The 24,120-nt window shown below is 52.2% G+C and overlaps 1 protein-coding gene across 1 annotated transcript in view; it reads right to left on the bottom strand.

The window, feature by feature from the left end:
* MAD1L1 (mitotic arrest deficient 1 like 1) overlaps positions 1-24,120 on the bottom strand; it is a 244,884-nt gene that overhangs the window by 63,460 nt on the left and 157,304 nt on the right. Inside the window, exon 14 of the mRNA XM_055562250.1 lies at positions 16,054-16,142. Coding sequence (XP_055418225.1) covers positions 16,054-16,142 — 89 coding nt within the window. The remainder of the gene's footprint in view (positions 1-16,053; positions 16,143-24,120) is intronic.

The following is a 24,120-nucleotide window of genomic DNA, read 5'->3' as shown; positions in this document are numbered from 1 at the left end:
AAGAGGTTAAACAAAACCAATAAGAACATGGTGGGGTTTTAAGACCTAAGTGCAGATAAAACGTATGGCAGCCAGAGCGCGGGGGCTGCGTGACGGGTGCCTGCAGCTGCGCGGTTGCACAGCGCGTGAGGAGGTGTCTGTCACTGGGAGCTAGACGGGGATAAGCGGAGGAGGAGCACTAAACACCTAGGCAACCACTAAAGAAAAAGTTACAACTAATAGGCCGGGAAAGGAAATAAGAGGGTATCATACAAAATGTGCGAGTAGTTCAGAGGAGTCAGAAATACAGGAAAACGGGAGCAAGAGGAGACAGGACAAACAGAAGAGAAAACAAGATCAAACCTAAGCACACAACAATCACATTAAGTGTAAAGGGTCGAAACACCCCCAGTTAAAAGGCAGAGAGAGGGACGCGCCTGGTGGTCCAGTGGCTAGGACTCTGTGCTCCCAGTGCAGGGGGACCAGGTTCCATCTGTGGTCAAGGAACTAGACGCCACGTGTCCCAACTAAAGACCCCACATGCCACAGCTAAGACCTGGCATGGCCAAATATATCAATGAATATTTTTTTTAATATTTTTTTTAAAAATGTAGAGAGAGAGGATCAAATGGACGAAAAGGCGGCCCCCAGTTACACGCCACCAACAAAGCAGCAGAGACTGGGTGGTGGCCATGCTGGGGGGGGCGGTGCTGGAAGGCAGGAGATGACGTCATGAGCTCACGGGGGCGTGGCTGAGTGCTTAGGAAGGCAGGACTGTGGAGTCCCGGGGACCAATGAGCACAGTGTTCAAAGTAAGCTCCCTGCTTCCTCCTGTTTATATTGAAAGTGAAGCGGGAACTGTTGACAGCGTGTCACCCCTGACCTGACGCCCCAAGCTCAGGCATCTTCCCCAAAGCCAGCCCATCAGCTCATCAGGGATACAAACCCGGGCTGCAGCTGTGCAACGGGCCGCCTGCGGGCCCTGCAAAGTGGCGGAAAACAAAACCGAGAAACGGAGGAGCTGGTAACGAGGGGCAGAGAGGAGCTGTGCGGCCTACTCAGCACTACCCACACAACCCTCCTCGAAACCAACAGTCATCCCAAATCACCTCCACCAGCTGGACAAAGAGAAGAAAGGGGCAAGGAGGGAAGAATGGACAAAAGAGGCTTCAGAGGAGATATCTAGACAGTGGGTGCCCAAAAAAGAGGCATTTCAAAACTGTAAAACAGTTTATTCACCAAGAAGACACAATAACCCTAAATGAACATGCTCCTAAAAGCAGAGCTTCAACAGACGTGAAGCAGAAAATGACAGAACTGGAAGGAAAAACAGACGGATCCACAAGTGTGTTTGGAGATGTCAGAGCTCCTTGCCAAGGAGTCAAGCCTGTGGACAGACGCCGAGCAAGGGCCCGCGGTCTGCTGGGGCTTCACACAATGTTTGACCCGACACCACGCAATTCAAGCACAGACAGGATGTTCTCCAAGACAGAGCGTATTCCTGGGGCATCAATAAACACTAGCAAATTAAAAAATGAAAACTATACAAACTAACTCACAGACTATAATGGAATTTAAACCAGGTATCCATAACAGAAGGCCTTCCCTAGTGGCTCAGTAGTAAAGAACCTGCCTGCCAATGCAGGAGACACGGGTTCAATCCTTGGGCTGGGAAGATCCCCTGGAGAAGGAAATGGCAACCTGTTCCAGTATTCTTGCCTGGGAAATCCCATGGACAGAGGAGTCTGGTGACTACAGTCCATGGGGTTGCAGAAGAGTTGGACACGACTTAGTGACTGAACAACAAAAACAGAAAGACAAGAGGGGAATATCAACGCTGGAAAATGTGACATCACATCACAATGACACAGTTTAAGGAAGATGACAAATGAAACAGAAAGCATCTGTGACTGAATGAAAATGAGAACACGACAGACCTCAGGTGCGGGGTCAAGTGTGGGGTGCAGCTGAAGCAGTGCTTAGGGAGAAATCTGTAGCCTTAAACACTTATATTAGAAAACAAGAAGAACCTCAAATCAACAATCTAAGCTCCCACCCTAAGAAACTAAAAAAAAAAAGGGAAAAGTACACCCAAAGCAAGAAGACAGAAGGAACTAATAAAGCACAGAAATCAATGAGAAAAATGAAAGAAATCTGCCACTGTTCCTCTGGAAAGACCAATTAAATTGTGAGGCTCCAGCGGAAGAGGCCAGGCAGCAGCACCAGGAACGGGACAGCCCACCTCAGGCCCTGCAGACACACAGAGGAGCCACGGGGGCGTCCACACGGACAACTGCCCATGGTCCAGCCACATCGCCCACACAAAACCCACAGCCCAGCCTTCAGAGCCCTTCCACAACAGAAATATCCAGGCCTACATGGTTTTACAGGGTACAAACATTTAATGAAGAAATAATGCTAATTCTACACAATCTCATCCAGAAAAGAGAAGGGATAATTCCCAGCTTGGCACAGGAGGCCAGCATTATGCTTGAAAAGAAATGGATGAGGACAGAAAATAAACAAAACCCACACACCCGTGTCCCTCATGACCGGAAACACCATCTGCCAGGGTCCAGCCTCAGCAGAGTCCAGGGATACCCTCAGGATGAATGGCGTCAGCGAGAGAGATGACACGGGGAGACCAAGCTTAGGTGAAGTGGGTCTGCAGCTTTATTTTCAAAAGGAGCTTTTATACCCTGAGTTACACATTTCCAGAAGTGAAAACTGCAGAGTCATGCAGAAAGTACTAAATAAAGTTACATTCTTATGGAGCAAAAATGTAGTGGGTTACAACAAAGAAAGAACTTATTAACTCAAAGGTCTAATGTTGCTAATGCCAAGGCTATTACTTGTTTTTTTTTATATTCCAACTATATCAACTAATGTACTCCCAGGCACACAATGGGTACGCAAGCATTGGCTCAACAATGCAGTATTATTCTAATAAGACTTTTTTACCGCTCAAAGGTCATGATTGGGGTGCTGTGAACAATCATGTGCAATAGTTGCAAGAGGATGGATAAACCTGCCAAGCAAGCTAAAATGCCAACAGAGGGGTTAGAATTGAAATACTCCTTTCATGCCCAGGAGACTTATTAACTAGAGCCCTAAGTTGATTTTCTTCAGAGAAAGGTGGTCAGGGGATAGCCCCCTGTTAATGTCAGAAGAGTTGGTGAAAGGCATAATATAGTAAACAGTAGACAGACAGACTTTGGTTTCTGGGCAGATGCTCGAGCAGGTCCAGGGAGTCCCTCGAGTCCTGATCCACCTTGCCTGTCAGGTCTCCTCCACATGACCTTGTCATGGGTGGGATCTCCCGTGCTGGCTCCCGGCAACCATCAGCAAAACGCGAGCAAGTTGTGTCCAGCAATGTGAAAGAACAGTGACAGCCAAGGAGACGTATCTTGTGATGTCAGGCTGTTTCAATTGAAAAATAAATCAATATAATCTACCATATTGGCAGTTCAAAGAAGAAAAAACACAAAGGTATCAATCTGTGGAAAAAGAAAGGATTTGACAAAGTTCCGCATCTATTCATGACAAACCAAGAATAAAAGACTGAACAAGAATGGAGGGGACGCCTACATCCTGATACACCTACAAAGACCTACAGCGAACACCGCTCTCGACGGCAGGAGACCAGGAGCGCCCCCAAGACCAGGAGCAAGGCAGACACTCCAACACCAGCCTGAACGTCTTCACCGCAGGCGCCCCCAAGACCAGGGGCGAGGCAGACACCCCAACACCAGCCTGAACGTCTTCACCACAGGCACCCCCAAGACCAGGGGTGAGGCAGACACCCCAACACCAGCCTGAACGTCTGCACCGCAGGCGCCCCCAAGACCAGGAGCGAGGCAGACACCCCAACACCAGCCTAAAGGTCTTCACCACAGGCGCCCCCAAGACCAGGAGCGAGGCAGACACCCCAACACCAGCCTGAACGTCTTCACCACAGGCGCACCGCTCAGAGAAGATACGAAACCGGTACAGGCACTTCATGAAAGTCGCTCAGTCACGTCTGACTCTTTTGTGGCCCCACAGACTGGCCCGCCAGGCTCCTCTGTCCAGGGAATTCTCCAGGCAAGAACACTGGAGTGGGTAGCCGTTCCCTTCTCCAGGGGATCTTCTCTACCCAGGGATAGAACCTGGGTTTCCCGCATTGCAGGCAGATTCTTCTGAGCCACAAAGGAAGCTCAGATAATTTATAGACAGCAGAATCTGTGTAGTAAGACCCCAAGGAATCAACCAAAAATAAACACCAAAAACCCTCATAGAACTGAAAAGTGAATTTGGTAAGGTACAGGATATAAGATGAACAACTCAAGAATCAATCACTTCTGTACAGTCATAGTACATAACAGTAAGGCAAAGTAAAACAAAATTTACGACTGATATAAAAAGACATACTTAGGCATAAATCTAATAAAACGTGCAAAATCGGTATAATGAAAAAACAAAATGCTGACAAAAAAAAGCAAAGATGTAAATAAACAGATACTGTGTTCATGGAATGGGAGACCCAACACAGCAAGAGTGTCAATTCTTCCCAAATGACACCCAGACTTAACACAAAGCCAATAAAACCCAGCAGGATTTTTTTTTTTGGGGGGGCGGGGAGGGTAGATCTAGACAAACCAACTTTAAAATTTATACAGAAAGTCAAAGGAACTAGAACAGCTAAAACAACTTTGAAGAAGCATGAAATCAGAGAAGTCACTCTGGCAGATTTTAACTTACCCCAAGGCCACCAGTAATCAAGATAGTGCTGATGAGATAAACCCTGGGATCCATGCAGCGAAGCAGAGAGTCCAGGGAAGAGAGAGATATGCCCAACTGACTTGTGACAAATGCATAAAAGCAATTCAGTGAAGGAAGGACAGCCTTTGCCATAGATTGTCTGCAAGCAATTAAACATCTTTAGGCAAAAATAAATCTTCACCTAAACCTCATGTCTTACACAGACTTCAACTGAACATGGGTCAGAAGCTTAAATATAAAATGTGGAATCATAAAATTTTAAGAAATAAACATAGGAGAGCATCTTTGATACACAAGGCTAAGCAAGAAGTTTTCAGACTCAAAAAAACAGGCTACAGACTAAAAGAAAATATTTGCAAATCACATATTTGACAAACATATCCACTATAAATAAAGAAATTGCAAAATTCAACAATAAGTCAAAAAAAACAACAGCAACAAGAAAACTAAATATTTAAACAGATATCTCACCAAAAAGGTTAAGCAGGTTGCAACTAATGAAAATATGTTCAACATCATTAGCCATTTGGGAAATACACGTAAAAAGCCATGGTGAGACAGCCATGGTATGCAGTATTACACACCCAGCAGAAGGGCTAAATAAAATAAGAATGTTGACAATACCAAGTGCTGACACAGAAGAACCCAAATTCTCACACAGTTCTGTTTAAACAACCATCAAACTATTTTCCAAAGCCAAACACACACTGAACACATTACTTAGAAACTCCACTCTGGGGTATCTACCCTGCTGCTGCTGCTGCTGCTAAGTCACTTCAGTCATGTCCGACTCTGTGCGACCCCACAGACGGCAGCCCACCAGGCTCCCCTGTCCCTGGGATTCTCCAGGCAAGAACACTGGAGTGGGGTGCCATCGCCTTCTCCTATCCACCCTAGAGAAATGGAAACCATTGCCCCTACACAACCTGCACACAAATGTTTACAGCAGTTCCAGTCATAACTGCCCCGAGCTGGAAACAACGCAGACATCCCTCAGGAAGTGAAGGGTCGCATTTGTTTAAGTTGTGGTTTCCATCAGTGGACTGCTACCTAGTTATAAAAAGGAGCAACTACCGCAGGAAGCAGAGCGCTTGGGAGCCCGTGACTCAGACCAACAGCAGAGGACACGCTCTGGCCAAGTGCACGTGGGCGTTCTCCAGAAAAGAGCACGTGTCAGGCTGCAAAACAAGTCTCAGTAAGCTAAATCTATTGATCTAATGGAATTAACTCCATGAGATGAAAATAAAGCCCAATAATAGAACAAAAACTGGAAAACAAATATGTGAAAACTAAACAACAGACTTAAGCAACAGATCAGAGAAGAAATGAGAAAATAAAATGGAAACATAAGACAGCAATGAAAGCCAGGCTCCCGGGGAGTTTACAGCCTTAAACGCCCACATTTGAAAAGAAAGTCACTCAGTCGTGTCCTGTTCTTTGCAGCCCCATGGACTGCAGGCCAGGCTCCTCTGTCCACAGGATTCTCCAGGCCGGAATACTCGAGTGGGTACCCGTTCCCTTCTCCAGGGGATCTTCCCGACCCTGGGATTGAACCCAGGTCTCCCACATTGCAGGCAGATTCTTCACTGTCTGAGCCACCAGGGAAGAGGAGGATCTCAAATCAATAACATGAGTATACATCTTAAGAAACTAGAAAGAAACTAGAAGAGCAAATTGAACTCAAAGCTAGAAGGAAGAAAATAATACAGACTAGAACAGAGATAAACGACACAGAAAACAGAAAAACAGTAAGAAAATCAACAAAACCAAAAGCTGGTTATTTGAAAAGATCAACAAAATGAACAAATCTTTGGCTGAAGTGACTAATATGTTTCAATATAGATAAAAATCAGCCATATTTCTAAACAATAGCAATGAAAAATCTGTAAAAAAGGAATTTAACAAAATCAGTCCATTTACAAGAGCATCAAAGAGAACAAACTACTGAGGTTTTAATTTACCCAGGGACGTAAAAGATTTGTATACTGAAAACTGCAAAAGATTGCTGAAAGAAATTACAGAAAAACTAAATAGATGGCGAGATATTCCATGTTCATGGATAGGAAGACTTAAAATGGTTAAGACGTCAGATGAGTTGAAACAACCTTGGAAAAGAACAAACTGGAAAAACTTTTACTTCCTGATTTCCAAACTTGGTAGAAAGCTACAGTAACCAGAAATAAGGGCCTTCATGGCGACAACACCATGGAGGATTTTCACTTACACTAAGTGAAAGACGCTGGTCTCAAAAGAGTGAAACTGTAGGAGTGCATGTATAGGACATTACTGAGAAAGAAAGGGAACTGTGGGGAAGAGAACAGATCAGAGGCTGAGCAGGGTGTGCAGGGCGACATAAGCTGGCAGCAGGAGGGGGCTTTGAAGTGACCGCATCAGTTTGTGCTCCAATCAAGGGGCAAGTAATTGAAATGCCTGGGACTGTACACCAAGAAAAAGACAATTTGTCTTTTTCCAAATACTCGTTGGAAAGACTGATGCTGAAATTGAAGCTCCAACACTTTGGCCACCTGATGAGAAGAGCCGACTCACTGGAAAAGATTCTGATGCTGGGAAAGATTGAGGGCAGGAGGAGAAGGGGGTGACAGAGGATGAGATGGCTGGATGGCATCACTGACTCGATGGACAAAGAGTTTGAGCAAACTCCAGGAGATGGTGAAGGACAGGGAAGCCTGGCATGCTGCAGATCATGGGTTGCAGAGTCGGACACGACTAAGCAACTGAACCAAAACAGCTAAAAGATAGCAACTCTCCTAGTATATATTCCGTAGCTTATCGTGATGGTGATTACAAGCAGGGGCACTTATCTGTCAAGTGTGACTGTGGTCTCTGATGGGGGTGGGTGGGTGGAAGAGGAGTATTTGATTACTGACATTCTTCACATCTGAAGGAACATGGTGATAAGCAAAAGCAGACTCAGATCAGATCAGATCAGATCAGTCGCTCAGTCGTGTCCGACTCCCTGCGACCCCATGAATCGCAGCACGCCAGGCCTCCCTGTCCATCACCGACTCCCGGAGTTCACTGAGACTCACGTCCATCGAGTCAGTGATGCCATCCAGCCATCTCATCCTCTGTCGTCCCCTTCTCCTCGTGCCCCCAGTCCCTCCCAGCATCATGGTCTTTTCCAATGAATCAACTCTTTGCATCAGGTGGCCAAAGTACTGGAGTTTCAGCTTTAGCATCATTCCTTCCAAACAAATCCCAGGGCTGATCTCCTTCAGAATGGACTGGTTGGATCTCCTTGCAGTCCAAGGGACTCTCAAGAGTCTTCTCCAACACCACAGTTCAAAAGCATCAATTCTTCGGCGCTCAGCCTTCTTCACAGTCCAACTCTCACATCCATACATGACCATAGGAAAAACCATAGCCTTGACTAGACGAACCTTTGTTGGCAAGTAATGTCTCTGCTCTTCAATATGCTCTCTAGGTTGGTCATAACTTTCCTTCCAAGGAGTAAGCGTCTTTTAATTTCATGGCTGCAATCACCATCTGTAGCCCAGAAAAATACAGTCTGACACTGTTTCCACTGTTTCCCCATCTATTTCCCATGAAGTGGTGGGACCAGATGCCATGATCTTCGTTTTCTGACTGTTGAGCTTTAAGCCAACTTTTTCACTCTCCACTTTCACTTTCATCAAGAGGCTTTTGAGTTCCTCTTCACTTTCTGCCATAAGGGTGGTGTCATCTGCATATCTGAGGTGATTGATATTTCTCCCGGCAATCTTGATTCCAGCTTGTGCTTCTTCCAGCCCAGCGTTTCTCATGATGTACTCTGCATATAAGTTAAATAAACAGGGTGACAATATACAGACTTGACAAACTCCTTTTCCTATTTGGAACCAGTCTGTTGTTCCATGTCCAGTTCTAACTGTTGCTTCCTGACCTGCATACAAATTTCTCAAGAGGTAGGTCAGGTGGTCTGGTATTCCCATCTCTTGAAGAATTTTCCACAGTTTATTGTGATCCACACTGTCAAAGGCTTTGGCGTAGTCAATAAAGCAGAAATGGATGTTTTTCTGGAACTCTCTTGCTTTTTCTATGATCCAGCAGATGTTGGCAATTTGATCTCTGGTTCCTCTGCCTTTTCTAAAACCAGGTTGAACATCAGGAAGTTCACGGTTCACATATTGCTGAAGCCTGGCTTGGAGAATTTTGAGCATTACTTTACTAGCATGTGAGATGAGTACAATTGTGCGGTAGTTTGAACATTCTTTGGCATTGCCTTTCTTTGGGATTGGAATGAATACTGACCTTTTCCAGTCCTGTGGCCACTGCTGAGTTTTCCAAAATTGCTGGCATATTGAGTGCTGCACTTTCACAGCATTATCTTTCAGGATTTGAAATAGCTCAACTGGAATTCCATCACCTCCACTAGCTTTGTTCCTAGTGATGCGTTCTAAGGCCCACTTGACCTCACATTCCAGGATGTCTGGCTCTAGGTCAGTGATCACACCATCGTGATTATTTGGGTCGTGAAGATCTTTTTTGTACAGTTCTGTGTATTCTTGCCATCTCTTATTAATATCTTCTGTTTCTGTTAGGTCCATACCATTTCTGTCCTTTATCGAGCTCATCTTTGCATGAAATGTTCCTTTGGTAACTCTGATTTTCTTGAAGAGATCTCTAGTCTTTCGCATTCTGTTGTTTTCCTCTATTTCTTTGCATTGATCGCTGAAGAAAGCTTTCTTATCTCTTCTTGCTATTCTTTGGAACTCTGCATTCAGATGCTTATATCTTTCCTTTTCTCCTTTGCTTTTCACTTCTCTTCTTTTCACAGCTATTTGTAAGGCCTCCCCAGACAGCCATTTTGCTTTTTTGCATTTCTTTCCCATGGGAGTGGTCTTGATCCCTGTCTCCTGTACAATGTCACGAACCTCATTCCACAGTTCATCAGGCACTCTATCTATCAGATCTAGTCCCTTAAATCTGTTTCTCACTTCCACTGTATAATCATAAGGGATTTGATTTAGGTCATACCTGAATGGTCTAGTGGTTTTCCCTACTTTCTTCAATTTAAGTCTGAATTTGGCAATCAGGAGTTCATGGTCTGAGCCACAGTCAGCTCCTGGTCTTGTTTTTGCTGACTGTATAGAGCTTTTCCATCTTTGGCTGCAAAGAGTATAATCCATCTGATTTCGGCGTTGACCATCTGGTGATGTCCATGTATAGAGTCTTGTCTTTTGTTGTTGGAAGAGGGTGTTTGCTATGACCAGTGCATTTTCTTGGCAAAACTCTATTATTCTTTGCCCTGCTTCATTCCGTATTCCAAGGCCAAATTTGCCTGTTACTCCAGGTGTTTCTTGACCTCCTACTTTTGCATTCCAGTCCCCTATAATGAAAAGGACATCTTTTTTGGGTGTTAGTTCTAAAAGGTCTTGTAGGTCTTCATAGAACCGTTCAACTTCAGCTTCTTCAGCGTTACTGGTGGGGGCATAGACTTGGATTACTGTGATACTGAATGGTTTGCCTTGGAAATGAACAGAGATCATTCTGTGGTTTTTTAGATTGCATCCAAGTACTACATTTCGGACTCTTTTGTTGGCCATGGTGGCCACTCCATTTCTGCTGAGGGCTTCCTGCCCGCAGACCTGCTTTCACTTTAGTCACTGTTTTCATGCGTGCTGCTCAGTCATGTCTGACTCTGCGACTCCATGGACTGTAGCCCACCAGGCTCCTCTGTCTGTGGGATTTTTCCAGGCAAGATACTGGAGTGGGTTGCCATTCCCTTGTCCAGGGGATCTTCCCGACTCAGGGATCGGACCCGTGTCTCCTGCATTGGCTGGAGGGCTCTTCACCACTAAGCAACCAGGGAAGTCCAATCATTGTTTTAAGCCTCACCAAAGACAACATGCTGTCCGAGATCTGCTCTCTGGGGGACAAGGCCCACAGCCCCATCCTGGGTGCCCACGACACTGGGAATTACAAGGGACACAGCCTGTCGTATGTGGAGTACGCCTTGATGACACGGGCATTGAAAATCCCTCAGGGCTGGCACTGAAGGGAAAGCTTGGGGTGCAGAGCCTGACCCACAGAAAGCACGGGGTGCATGTCAGCGGTTTTGGTGCAATGATTACGAGAGCTGCTGATGGGGGCGGGGGGGGGGTGTCTTGGTTTCAAAACCGTAACGCATCGGAATCCTACATGCAAGTACCATCGGATTTCGGGGACCCAGAAAACACGCATGTGTGTATGTAAAAACACAGGCAATGGTTCATGCAGAGATATTCATCACAGCTTGTTCTCAGCGGCTGAAAACATGAAATAACTCAAGTTGCAACAGCGGAGCAGTCAACTGTAGGATGAGACAAACTAAGCGTCCGTGTTCGCAGACAGCGCCACAGGGCCGAGGGAGAGGCAGGGCTCACATGGTGGGGGCTCCACTGTGTGTAAAGCGCTTATGCACAGAAACATCGCCAGACTTCAGGTGAAGATGGTGGCGTCTACATTTACACTTAAGTGCAACCTCTCTCGAAATTCCTTTAAAGCGAGAGCACAGGCCTTCCTGACTTCTCGTGAGGCCTACTTCTGAAAAAACGAAGAAGACAGAAACAACAGCGTCCAGAAAACCTTAGAAGCTGGAAAACAGAAGCACATGGTAAACGACACAAAAGAGCCGAGCCCTGGGCCAGCCGTGGAAAGGCCGGGAAGCTCCCACCACTAACAGCCCAGAGGTCTCGGGAACAGCGTCACGGGGAGTCACCTCTGAAAGCAGCGTGGAGCCTCTCTCTTTCGCCCACTCCTCAGGAAAGAATTACAGGAACCTGCACAAACTTGGGAGGAGGCCCACGCCCTCTTCACGGAGCCTCTGTCAACGGTAACAAGGAGCACAGGCCACACAGGTGCCGCCACGCATGCACATACCCGCGGCCACCACCGCCACGAGCTGACCAAAGTCCCTCTGGAGAGCCCCCCACAAGCCGGGCCACCTCCTCCTCCACTGTCTAAACAGACTGTGTAAAGCTGATGATGCTTATCCTCTCAGCATTTACAGTTCTCCAGAGGCAACCCACAGACCTGGCAACATCCTTTGGGGGAAGCACTGTAATCGTGAATTCAAGTTTTCAAGGTTTGCAGGACAATGCAGGGGGGCTTCCCAGGTGGCTCAGTGGTAAAGAATCCACCTGCCGACACAGGAGACAAGAGTTCAATCCCTGGGTCGGGAAGATCCCCTGGAGGAGGAAATGGCAACCCACTCCAGTATCCTTCTCTGGAAGATCCCATGGACAGAGGACCCTGGAGGGCTGCAGTCCTTGGGGCCACAGAGCATCAGGTATGGCTGAGTGCGTGCACACACACGGTGATACAGATCACCCAGCTCGTCTTGGATGGGGTGTGCAAGTCCCTGGACTTTGAGAAAGTGGTCCATCGTGCCCGAGTTGACGATTCTGTGAGCATAAATTGCTCGTAACATGCCCACATCCTCCAGAGGCTGGAGGGCCTGCAGAGGCTCCCCGTGCTCCCAGGTCCTGATGCTCTGCGTCTCCTCGTCTATACTTGTCACCTTTGCTGGAGGTGCATTCATTTTCCAAGAACTGGCCTTTTGCCTCAGTAATTTTCTGTTTTTCTCCTTTCATTATATTTTCTCTTTAAAAGTTCCTCCTTTCTGCTTGCTGTGGGCTCCCTATGCCCTTCTTTTTCCAAGGTCTGGAGACTGAATTATAAACCAGGCGTCTGCCTGCTCTCCTACTGCCCGAGCCACAGACTCACAGGTCTATTTTCACCATCACTTGGCTGTCTGTCTCTCCTTTGAGACGTCCTCTTTCACACACGGGCTGTTTAATAGAGTGTTTAATCTCCAAATGCCAGGAGACTCCCCTGGGTTCCCCTGGCACTGACTTCCGGATCAAGCTCCCTCTGGACACAGCACACATGGCGGGCGAAGGTGACTCCAGGACGTGCTGTCCCACAAGCCGGGTGCGGTCCACCCGCCGTGCCTCCCACGGATGTCGCTCGGGCCCTGCTCAGTCCTTCCGCGTCTCTGCCGCCTTTCGGGCCAGTCCTGCTGCTCCTGGGGGCACTGTGCCGGGCCCTGACCGCACAGGTGGATCTGCCCACACCTCCTCCCAGCCCATCACTCGGCTCCGTGAGTTGGAAGTTACACTTCTGTGCAGACAGAACCTCATACAGGGTCCCTTTCGGTCCGCTGTACTTTACCTGACATTGTTCCATCGGCATAAGCCACACCTACTTTAAAAATACTCATGCATGCCCCGCACACCATTTCTTGTTCTTTTACTCTCTACCTACCCGTGTTGTCACGGCTGAAGTGAGCCCTGCAGATAAGATGTAACCGGGCTGTGTGTGTGGATCCATGCTGCCCATCTGCCTCCTAATGAGTGCATTTACGTCGTGCACATTAAATGTAGCTTGATCTCCCAATGACCACATCTGCCACTTCACTTATGCTCCCTATTCCCTCTGTCTCCCTTCTTTTGCCTTCCTGTGGGTTCCTTGGCCACCTTCTAGAATCTCATTCTGCAGCGTTTTGGATACACGGCATTGTGTGTTTTTTACTGTTGCTGGAAGCGTGGAGACGAGCATGCATGATGCGGCTTCCCAGTGCTGAGACCCGCTGCCCACTGTCGGATCAGGTGGGCTCGAGGCTGCCACACGTGTGCCAAGCACCAGCATCGCGGGACACTCCAGGCTTCCACCTCGGGGACGATCTCACAGAACCACAAGGACAGCCTGCTACCCCGCCACTTCTCCCCGTTTTCGCCCGTGCCACTGTCCTTTCCTCATTGAATTTCCAGGCTTTCCCATGTCACTGTGCCCCTCCTGCCCGGAAGCTTCCTCTGACGTTCATTAAGGGCAAGTCTGCTGGTGACAGATTCTCTGAGCTTTGCTTCGGCACAGGGTGTCTTGATTTTTCTTTCATCCCTGAAGGATGTTTTTGCTGGCTGACAGTTCTTTTCTCTCAGAACTTGAAAAATGTTGTGCACTTCCTCTGGCTTCTGCAGTTTCAGATGAAAAACTCGCTGCCGCTCAGATCCATGTCCCCACAGATAATAGTGTTTCTCTCCAGCTCCTTTCAAGACTTTTCCTTTGTGATTAATCTTCAGGAGGTTGATCAGCACATGTCACGGTGTGGGTTTCTTGGGTTTGAGGATGTAAGGGGTCCATTGAGCTTCTTAAACCTGTAGTTTCATGCCCTTCACCAGATTTGGGAAACTGCCAGTTATACTTCTTAGGGTGTCTTCTCAGCCTCAATGCCCTTCTCCCCTCTGGGACCCCAACTAAGCGAGGTGCCCCTCTGTCTGCTGACCACGGGTCCCCGAGGCTCTGCTCCTGTTTGCACTCAGTCTGTCTCCCAGCTGCTCTGCTGAGGGGTTTCTACTGGCCTGGCAGTCTACTGTGGGGTGTACCTGGTGAGTTTTGTATTTTGGTTATTATATTTTTCAGGTGTATAATTTACATTTGGTTCTTTAAAAAAAAAAAAAAACCGATGATTTTTATTTCTTTATTGAAATTTATCACTTGTTTAAAGAGGATGCGTAACTGTTTGCAGAAGCGTTCCTATGCTGCTGCTGTAAAACCCTCATCAGGCAGTTCCCCGCCTGAGTCGCTGTGGCGCCGGTGTCTGTCGATGGTCGTCTTGCCCCGACTCCAGGTAGGGTGGGCTCTACTGCATCCTGGACACGCCAAGCACCAAGCTGCAAGACCTCGCCCCCCGCTGAAGACCCGAGATTCATTTTCTTGAGAGAAGAGAGCAGGTCTCGGAGCAGAGAGACACCAGGTGGAGGGCCAAGCTGCCCCGGCTGGCGGGGCACTGAAGGCCCGTGTCCACGAACGCCAAACCCTGGTCCTGCCCCGGCTCTGCACCCAGAAGCTGGCAGCCCACCTCCAGACAGTGCTCTTCCCTGAAGACACGAGGGTTCCCCGTGAAACGGCCACGGTAGACCTAGTGAAGCCACCAGCAGAGTCCATCGGGCCCAGGCGGGACTGGGAGGGGTCAGTGCCCCCCTCCTTGTGAGCAGACCACCAGGACTGCCAGGACCGCAGGCACAGTATCGGCAGGAGGCCTTCCCCCCAGCCACCACGCTGACAGAGAAAGCAGCGTAAACAGAAGGGGGTAGGGACTGAAGGAAACTTCAGAAAGTCCCATTATGACGTCAAAGAGCTAGTGAACACATTTTACATGAGGGAATACTCAAAGAACAACGCTACCAAAAAAAAAAAACCCTCAAGAAATTTAAGAGTATAACAGCAGAAATAAAGAATGAATGGGCTGATAACTTGAGAACATTTTATAGAAAGTAAAGCCCAATGATAGAAAACAGGATCAAAAGTGTTTTTATAACAGAAAGCATCCAGAAAGTTCAACATCTGAGTAACAGCTTCAGAAAGAAACCAGAGAAAACGGAAGAGGAAAAATGACCAATGAATAATTGAAGGGACTTTCCAAGAGCTGGAGAGTGTGAGACGCCAGACCGAAAGGCCACCGACCGTCCAGCACCAGACACACGGCTGTGTTCAGGACCCTGGACAGCAGACGGCCCTCGGTCCTCCGGAGAGTAGCGCGGGGCAGGCGAGGACCCCGGGCCCAGAGGCTCTGCTCTGGGGGAGGCCGCCCCTCCCGCCCGCCGCAGGATCAGCACAGGAGTGGCAGCTGGGCACAGCCCCGGCTAGGACGCCCCCCAGTTCCTGCAGCTGGGCAGCAGGGGCACAGCAGGCCTGGGGCCCAAACATGGCTGCAGGAGCTGTGCTCCCGGGGGTGTCTGCAAGCAGGCAGAGGAGGCCTCTGACCGGTGAGTGGGCTTCCTCCTGAAGGAGCGGCCCTGGTCGGGAGGGGCATGGGGCTGCAAAAGCCTCCTTGATCAAATGCAGGGCTCCCGTAATGGCTCTCCTCCAGACCGAGCCCTCAGCCGGTGGGCACCAGGGTCCAGGGGCAGCCTCACCCTCGCCGTGGTTCATACACCAGGCCCAGGCCCGCGGGGGCGGGTTCTGCTTCTTCCTGGGTTGTGGGTGGTGGCTGAGGGTCTGCGTCCCTCTGTAGATGTGCCCTCCTCTGAGGTAGGAGAGGCAGGAGACACCTCCTGTCATTACGTGTGCACGCCCGTGGGTGAAGCAGAGTCAGGTCCCTGCAGAAAGTGCCATGCGGGGCACCCTGCTGTCTGCCAGGCTTGGGGCAGGAGGAGACCGCTGAGCAACGGCCAACCCGGTGCGGGGGTGGAGAGGGGAGACTTGTGAAGACAGCACAGCAGGGTGGGCACAGGGGGGCTGGGCACAGTGGGGGTGGGCACAGGGGGGCCAGACAGAGGGGGGGTGGGCACAGGGCAGGAGGGCAGGACGCACCTGAGTGAGCTCACCTCCTCCCTGGAGAACAGGAAGCTCTGCTCAGCCGGGCCCGCCTGTGACTTCAGTATCTTCAGCTCCATCTCCAGCTGTGAGGAGACATGGGCAAGAGGTCAGCCTGCACCAGGGGCCCGGGAGACACGGGTGAGAAGTCAGCCTGGACCACAGGCCGAGAGACACGGGTGGGGGTCAGCCTGGACCACAGGCCGGGAGACACAGGCGAGAGGTCAGCCTGGACCCGGGGCCCGGGAGACACAGGCGAGAGGTCAGCCTGGACCACAGGCCGGGAGACACAGGCGAGAGGTCAGCCTGGACCAGGGGCCCGGGAGACACGGGTGAGAGGTCAGCCTGGACCACAGGCCGGGAGACACAGGCGAGAGGTCAGCCTGGACCAGGGGCCCGGGAGATACGGGCGAGAGGTCAGCCTGGACCACCGGCCCCAGGAGCCCGGGGGCGCAGCCACTTCCCTGTGGGGGGCAGGTGAGGAGACCCTCCTCCCTGGGCTCCCGTCTGCCGCCAGGGCTCCCGTCTTCCGCCAGGCCTCCCGCAAACACAGCTTCGGTGTTTTAGTTTTTGTCTCCGCAACAGCTATGGAGGGAGACACAGTCACGTTGAGGGGAAGCGTCAGAATCTGGGGCCAGGGGACCCAGCAGCTGGAAAGAACGTATTCCAGCATGGCAGCGCTCTGATCGGTTCTGATAGTCCTGATCCGTTATTTATTTTGGACGTCAGCGTCCTCAACAGGATGTCAAGTTGCACAGACCGTGCGGAAGGCAACGAGGAAGTGAGCTGCTGTAACAAGTGGTGGGGGCAGGGGGCAAGATGAGGCTGGAGAAGAGCAGGGCGGAGACCCAGCCGCGGATCCGAGGGGGAAAGGGGCGGGGTGGGTGGTCCCGTGGGGCGGGGCGGACCCCAGCCATGGTGCGTCCGGCCAGAGCTGCCCTGGGCTCTGAGGGCCCCGATGGGACACAGTGGGCGGAAGGACGCCCCAGGCCAGGCGGCCGGCCGCGGGCGCAGGACCACTGTCCCCACACTGGCCTCCAGCCGTTCTCCAGCCCACCCCCAGGGCCTGCCATCCCTGACCCCAGCCAGCCTGGTCCCCCACGTGCGGGTCACTGTCACCCAGCTCGGCTGTTCCTGGCCTGCATCGGCCATCGGCATTCTCCCTTCTTGGCCCGCTGCCCGACCCAGGGACTCCTGCTGGTCTGGCTGTCCTGACGCCCAGGGAGGACCTTAACCCCGTTTAGTTCCCTGCCGAGCCCCCGAGGGGACAGGGGATGCCGGGAAGGCTCCTCGTGGGGTCCACACCAGCCACAGGCCCCGGCTGGGAGTGAGGCGGCGTCCCCAGCGCGGGATCTGTGGCCGGGCTGACGCCCGCTGCACTGCCTCCAGGCCCGTCCTTGGGCGGGGCGAGGGCCTCCTTGGGCGACCTGACTTGAGGGATGCCTGGGCCCCAGACACGCAGTCGTGTGACGCCCCGATCAGCCGTCAGGTCCCTGTAGGAGACCCTGCCCCTAAATGGGCCAGCGGGCCTGGGAGACCTGAGCCTGCCCGCCGGAGCGCAGACCAAGCACAAACACCCTGGGGACCAGCTCCCAGAACAGCCTCGGCGGAACTGAGTTGCACGCAGGCCCACACCCACCTCCTCCGCCTCTCCTGGCGCTGAAGGACACGGCCCAGCGCCCGCCACGCTAGCTGCACGCCCCAGAGGTGGCAGGCGCCCTTGGCGGGGCCCCTTGGTCAGGGCGATGGCCGCACTCACTAGCCGGCACCAGTGATGTCTGCGCCACGTGGTCTCACGAGCAGAGCAGAACCCGGCCGTGTTCAGGAGCAGCGGCGTCCACCGTGTCCAGGGGCCCCAGGCCTCCACTCAGAAGCTGGAGCCTTGGACAAAGCTCCTCCTGGGAACCGAGCTATCCGTGCGCTGCTGGCCCCAAGCGCCCAGTCCCGCCTCTCTCATGCCACCCACACCTCCTACCTAGCGGCCAGTGGTGGTCGCCCAGGAGCCCTCCTCACTGTGTCCACCTTCACAGTCACGATCAAACAGACCAGCGGACACGAACTTCCCTGGACCTGGAAGGGTCTCCCCTGGGGGAACATGGGCCCGGCAGGTGGTCCGGGTTGGTCCCTGTTCCATGCAGGCGGGGGCTGATCCGGCAGCAGGGCACAGTGGTGGTCTCTCCTGGAGACCCACAGCCCTGGTGCCAGGCCCTGCCAGAGGACTACACACCTCGTCCTGGAACCCGCGGGCACTTTGCAGCCTCAGGAATCGCACTCAGACCGGTGAAGTGGAGAAGCCTCCCTCCAGCCTTGCCTGGCTCCTCTCCCAGCCTGCAGCCCCCAGGCTCAGCTCACGCATTTACCAGTTACAAGGCTGACGTTCCATAAAAACGTTATTCTGTATGTATTCTAACCTTGTTCTGTACGTTAATTTTTTTCATGTAGTACACTTGGAGACATTTCCAGATCCGCACACAGAGTGCCCAGTTCACTGTCACGGCTCCCGGAACCGCCCCTGATGGCCACCCTCCTGCCAACCAACGTCTGACCTGCTTCCCGTCCGGCGGCTCAGACACGCCAGTCCCCTGGGCATGAGCTGACCCCGCAGGCCGAGTCCCAGAGCTGCAAGTCCACCTGCAGTCCCATCTGACGTTGTCACCGCACAACGCGCGCCAATCAGTCGCTCACAGGCTGCGGTGACCCGAGTGTTCACTGCAGGGTGCCCAGCCCAGGGCGGGCGAGGAGCTTGGGCTGCTCAAGCCCAAGGCCCCGAACCCCCAGCGGCTTTCAGGGAGGGCTTTTAAAGACAAGATCGCGGCGAGAGCTGTGGGTGTCTGAGCGGCCTGCGGGCATTCTTCTGCTCTGCTGTGAGGAGGTAACTGGCGGGTGTTTTGGGCGTCAATACCATCAACCTTCTGGATCGGCCTGGCCTTGGGCCCACGTGCAGGGGGCCAGCCCCTAGTGAACGCCTTCAAGCTGGCAGGCGTCTCAGCATCTGCAAGACCAGCAAGCCCACGGGCCAGGGAGTTACCCACTGCCTCGAGGGGGAACTGAAGGCCCTGTGCTTCATGCTAGAGCCAACTCACTACTGTCCCGGCTTGCTTGACTGTTTCCCTCTGTTTCTGCGTTTTCTTGCTTTTCTGATTAAATTTGCTCTTTGGAACTGGGGAACAGCCTGGGAGGTAAAGGTCTTTCACAGACGAGAGGCGGGGAAGGCCCCATGGGTCCTGCTGGGCTTCAGGGCAGGGCCCAGCCATCCTGTCTGTAATCAGGTCAACTTCCAACATCCTGTCGACAAGAATCCCGGGCCCTCTCTCTCCTGCCCCTCCCACCCCATAATTTAAAAAAAGAGCCCAAACCGCCAGTTCTCAGGAACCTGGGGCATGTCCCAGGGCTCGGCCGAGGGCGGAGCCGGCTTGTCCGACAGGACCCGCGGCTCCTGCGTCCGCCCATGTCTTACTGCTGCTGGAGTAGGAGGGAGGGTTTTCCTCATCGTCTGACTTGTCATCTGTAGATACAGGCTCCGTCAAGTTTCTCTGTGTTGGCTCTGCCGCCCACTGCCTCGTGGCGTCTCAAGGGGGCTGCGAGGCCTGCTGGCCGACCATCTCGCCCTGGCCGCGTCCCTGCTCCTCTCCAGCACCGGTCCTGCGTCTCTTCCTGTCCAATAGTGACCACTGCAATCTCCAGATCACCAGGCTACGGTTCTAACACTGGACACTGCTAACTGCTTTGTGGCTTCGGTAGAACTAATCTAGCATCTTCCTATTTACAGCGAGCATGTTGGTTTTCGCTTGAAATGAATACATTTGTGCTGAGAAATTACCCGTATGTTATTAAGGGATCTTAAGTCTGACTGTTGGACTCAAAACTCAAGCAAGTTTTTGGCAAATACGGACCAGACACCCTGTGAGCTGACAGCCCAGGATTGGAGCGGCAGCCTGTCCTGGAGAAACCCTGCGCACATCGCGTCCCGACACGTGTGGACGCACACGGCACAGGTGGGCCCCTGCAGAATTGGCGTCCATATGACCCAAGCTTCCCTGCCCTGTGCCTGGGCAGCCTGTGTAGTGTGGATGGCACTGGAGCTGCAGCGGGATTTCCCTGGGGCTCACACTCAGTCTCATGCCTTTCCGTCTCTTCCTGTTTGCTGGCGGGGTGACAGAGGTGGCCGTTTGTTTGTTTGTTTGTTACAAGTTGGTAGTAACTGGTCTTTTTTTTGTTGTCGACTGTATAGAGCTTCTCCACCTTTGGCTGCAAAGAATATAATCAGTCTGATTTCGGTGTTGACCATATGGTGATGTCCATGTGTAGAGTCTTCTCTGTGTTGTCGGAAGAGGGTGTTTGCTATGACCAGTGCGTTCTCTTGGCAGAACTCTATTAGCCTTTGCCCTGCTTCATTCTGTACTCCAAGGCCAAATTTGCCTGTTACTCCAGGTGTTTCTTGACTTCCTACTTTTGCATTCCAGTCCCCTATAATGAAAAGGACATCTTTTTTGGGTGTTAGTTCTAAAAGGTCTTGTAGGTCTTCATAGAACCGTTCAACTTCAGCTTCTTCAGTGTTACTGGTGGGGGCATAGACTTGGATTACTGTGATATTGAATGGTTTGCCTTGGAAATGAACAGAGATCATTCTGTCGTTTTTGAGATTGCATCCAAGTACTGCATTTCGGACTCTTTTGTTGGCCATGGTGGCTACTCCATTTCTTCTGCAGATGGTGACTGCAGCCATGAAATTAAAAGACGCTTACTCCTTGGAAGAAAAGTTATGACCAACCTAGATAGCATATTCAAAAGCAGAGACATTACTTTGCCAACAAAGGTCCGTCTAGTCAAGGATATGGTTTTTCCTATGGTCGTGTATGGATGTGAGAGTTGGACTGGGAAGAAGGCTGAGCGCCGAAGAATTGATGCTTTTGAACTGTGGTGTTGGAGAAGACTCTTGAGAGTCCCTTGGACTGCACGGAGATCCAACCAGTCCATTCTGAAGGAGATCAGCCCTGGGTGTTCTTTGGAAGGAATGATGCTAAGGCTGAAACTCCAGTACTTTGGCCACCTCATGCAAAGAGTTGACTCATTGGAAAAGACTCTGATGCTGGGAGGGATTGGGGGCATGAGGAGAAGGGGACGACAGAGGATGAGATGGCTGGATGGCATCACTGACTCGATGGATGTGAGTCTGAGTGAACTCCAGGAGTTGATGATGGACAGGGAGGCCTGGCGTGCTGCGATTCATGGGGTCGCAAAGAGTCGGACACGACTGAGCGACTGAACTGAACTGAGTAACTGGTCTGTTTGAAATTTCTCTCTTCTGGAGTCAGTATTTATGGGTTATGTTTTCGTAGAAAATGATTCATCTCTTTCAGGTTTTCACTTTAAACAGAGTTGTGACATAATTCCTAGCTTTTTACGGACTCCTGGGCCTCGTGATTCTCTCTCCAGGGTTCTCTCGGACACGTGCTTCCGGCTGTCCTCCTCACCTGCGGGGAGGCTGGCGTGCAGGGCAGTGCTCACCCTGTGTGTCCGGCTCCAGGGCTCTGTGTGGCTGCACACGGGGAGCCTCGTCCAGGTCAGACCGGAGCCTTTGGCGCCCAGGACATGCTCTCCTCACCCGCCCCAGCCCAGTCAGCAACTCCAAGCTAACTACTCTTATTTCTTAGTTTGGGTGGTGATGGTTTCTATTAATTTTTCACTAGGATTGTGAATAATTAATGTTTTACTGGTTTGTTTTCAAAGCACAGGCATTTGGATTTATTTGTTATTTCTACCATTTTTCACTTTCTCATTAACTTCTGCTTTGATCTTTACAAATTCGTACTTCTCCTTTGCTAAGGTTAATCCTGTCTTCCTCTTCCAAGTTCTTAGACTGAGTGTTTAATCCATACATATTCACTCTTTCTTGTTCAATAACATAAATATTTAAACCTGTAACTTTTCTTCTCAGCGCTGGTCTGGCTGTTTCCCACAGGCTCTGAAGGGAAGAGTTCCCATGAAGACTGTTTTCTCAATTTTATGACCCAAGAATGAAGGCCAAGTCTCTTGTTCTATTACATTTTTTCTTTCAAGAATTAGGCGCTATTTCTTTTTTCGGTTGTGCTTTTAAATTCAAATTTCATCACAGTGTGATCTGAGGAAAGCTATTTGTCCTAGTTCTATTTGGATTTTTTTAAGTTTTAAAAAATTTTATTTTCTCTTTTTGGCTGGGTGGGTCTTCTTTGCTGCATGCAGGCTTCCTCCAGTTGCTGCGCACGGGCTTCTCACTTGGAGGCTTCTCTCGTCGTGGGCTACGGGCTCCAGGGAGCAACGGCTCAGCAGCCGCGGCTGCACGGCCCATGACATCTCCCCACACCAGGACGGACCCGTGTTTCCTGCACTGCCAGGTGAGTCTCAACCAGGGGACCACCAGGGAAGCCCGTGCTACCAGAGGGTGCTGGGTCTCGCAAGCCAGCCTCGCCTGGGGGTCTGGTGAAACGGCCAGGGCCAGACTCACCCTCCTGCTCAGCTGCATCCCTGGGGAACACCCCGGGACTGGCCGAGGTGAAGGCCTTCGTGCTGCTCAGGACGCCTGGCTCAACGGCCCCTCCAGCCAGCTCCGCGTCTTCTGCAGTAGGGTCGGGTCACAGGAGGCTCCAGGGGAGAGGTCCCGACAGAGCAGGAGCAGCACACAGCAGCCCCGGGGGCGGGGGTGGGGTCGGGGCACAGAGCACGGGGCTCCCAGGAAACACGTGGGGCCCGGCCTGCGCAGGCGCTGACAGCGGAGCCTCTGTGGGGCGACTCTGACGCAGCAACACACTGCCCTCTTCTCCAAGAGGCGCCTGGCGCTCCAGGGAGGTCGGCAAGGACAGGCCCGGACAGGCCCTTCTGGAAGAGCCCGGGGACGGACAGGGCCCCAGGCGGCCAGGCTGTCTGGCAGGGACTGCCTGCAACTCCAGCTCCAAGCCGGTCCCTGGAGACCTGCCCCTGCCTCGCCCCGCGCTCCACCCCGGGACAGGGAGCGGGTCACTGAGTGCACACACCCCTGTGCCTCTCCACCTGGCCCGGCGTCGCCCCGAGGCCCAGAACCTGGGGGCGGCCCTGCCTTCCGCGCCTCCTCCCACCAGAGCCGGAGACGGTGCTTCTGTCACAGATGGAGGGCCTGGGTGGGACTAAGCCTCCCCAGGAACAAACACTGACCAGTGGGCAGCAACGCGCAGGATCCCATAGAGGTGGGCCCTGAGGCCGGCCCAGCTCACAGCCTGGGAGCATCCAGGATGCAGCACAAGCTGGAGGAGGCGCAGAGACAGGAGCGTGGGGAGGCCGGGAAGCCAGAGGCCCTGGGGTGCGCGGGGGGCAGGGAGGAGGGGCCCCTGAGGACCCAGCAAACCGACCAGCCCCCGGGGCCGAGGAGTGAACACAAGGAAGGACGAGAGAGACAGGCCTGCTCCCTGCAGCCAGGCTGGCGTCTCAGGGTCCGCGGGCGCCGGGCAGACACCCCGCAGGCATCACCACCCCAGCAGAGCGCTGCCCCGCCCTGGACCCACTGGGACACAGCCCCTCCCTCTCCTCGAGGAGACTGGACGCTAAGGGTCCTCAAGGCGAGCTCGCTAGTACAGCACGACCTTTAGACAGAGCCTGTGACCTTCAGTTTAATTTGACAGGGTGCGCCACTGGGGCCCAGGGGTGGTACCCAACCCCACAAAGCAATAACCAGCGTGGGGGCGATGACATGCTCCCCCTCCCCCAACAGCAAGTCTAACTACCGTGGCCGCTGGTGAGCACCAGCGTGAGGGGTCACACATGTCTCAGCAAAGGAGCCCAGCCTCTGACCAGCCCCACAGACGGTCACGATGGGGCCGAGGGCCAGACTTCCAGAGCTGCTCCCCCAGGGCCCTCATCGCAGAGATCCAGGCCGCTGCCTTCCCCCCGGAGCCCCACTGGGCAGGGCCCCAGGCCTCCTGGAGACTACAGGACACTGAGATCAGAGGGGACCTCGGCCAAAGGGCCTGCTCAGCCTGTACCCATTGAGCACCCAGGAAGGTCTCGGGTCGGGGGGTGGTGCTGGGTTCTGGGAGGGTCTGGAATGACCCCCTT

Source organism: Bubalus kerabau, chromosome 23, assembly GCF_029407905.1.
Source record: "Bubalus kerabau isolate K-KA32 ecotype Philippines breed swamp buffalo chromosome 23, PCC_UOA_SB_1v2, whole genome shotgun sequence".
Lineage (NCBI taxonomy): Eukaryota > Metazoa > Chordata > Mammalia > Artiodactyla > Bovidae > Bubalus > Bubalus kerabau.
This window is presented reverse-complemented; position numbering and strand designations above follow the sequence as displayed.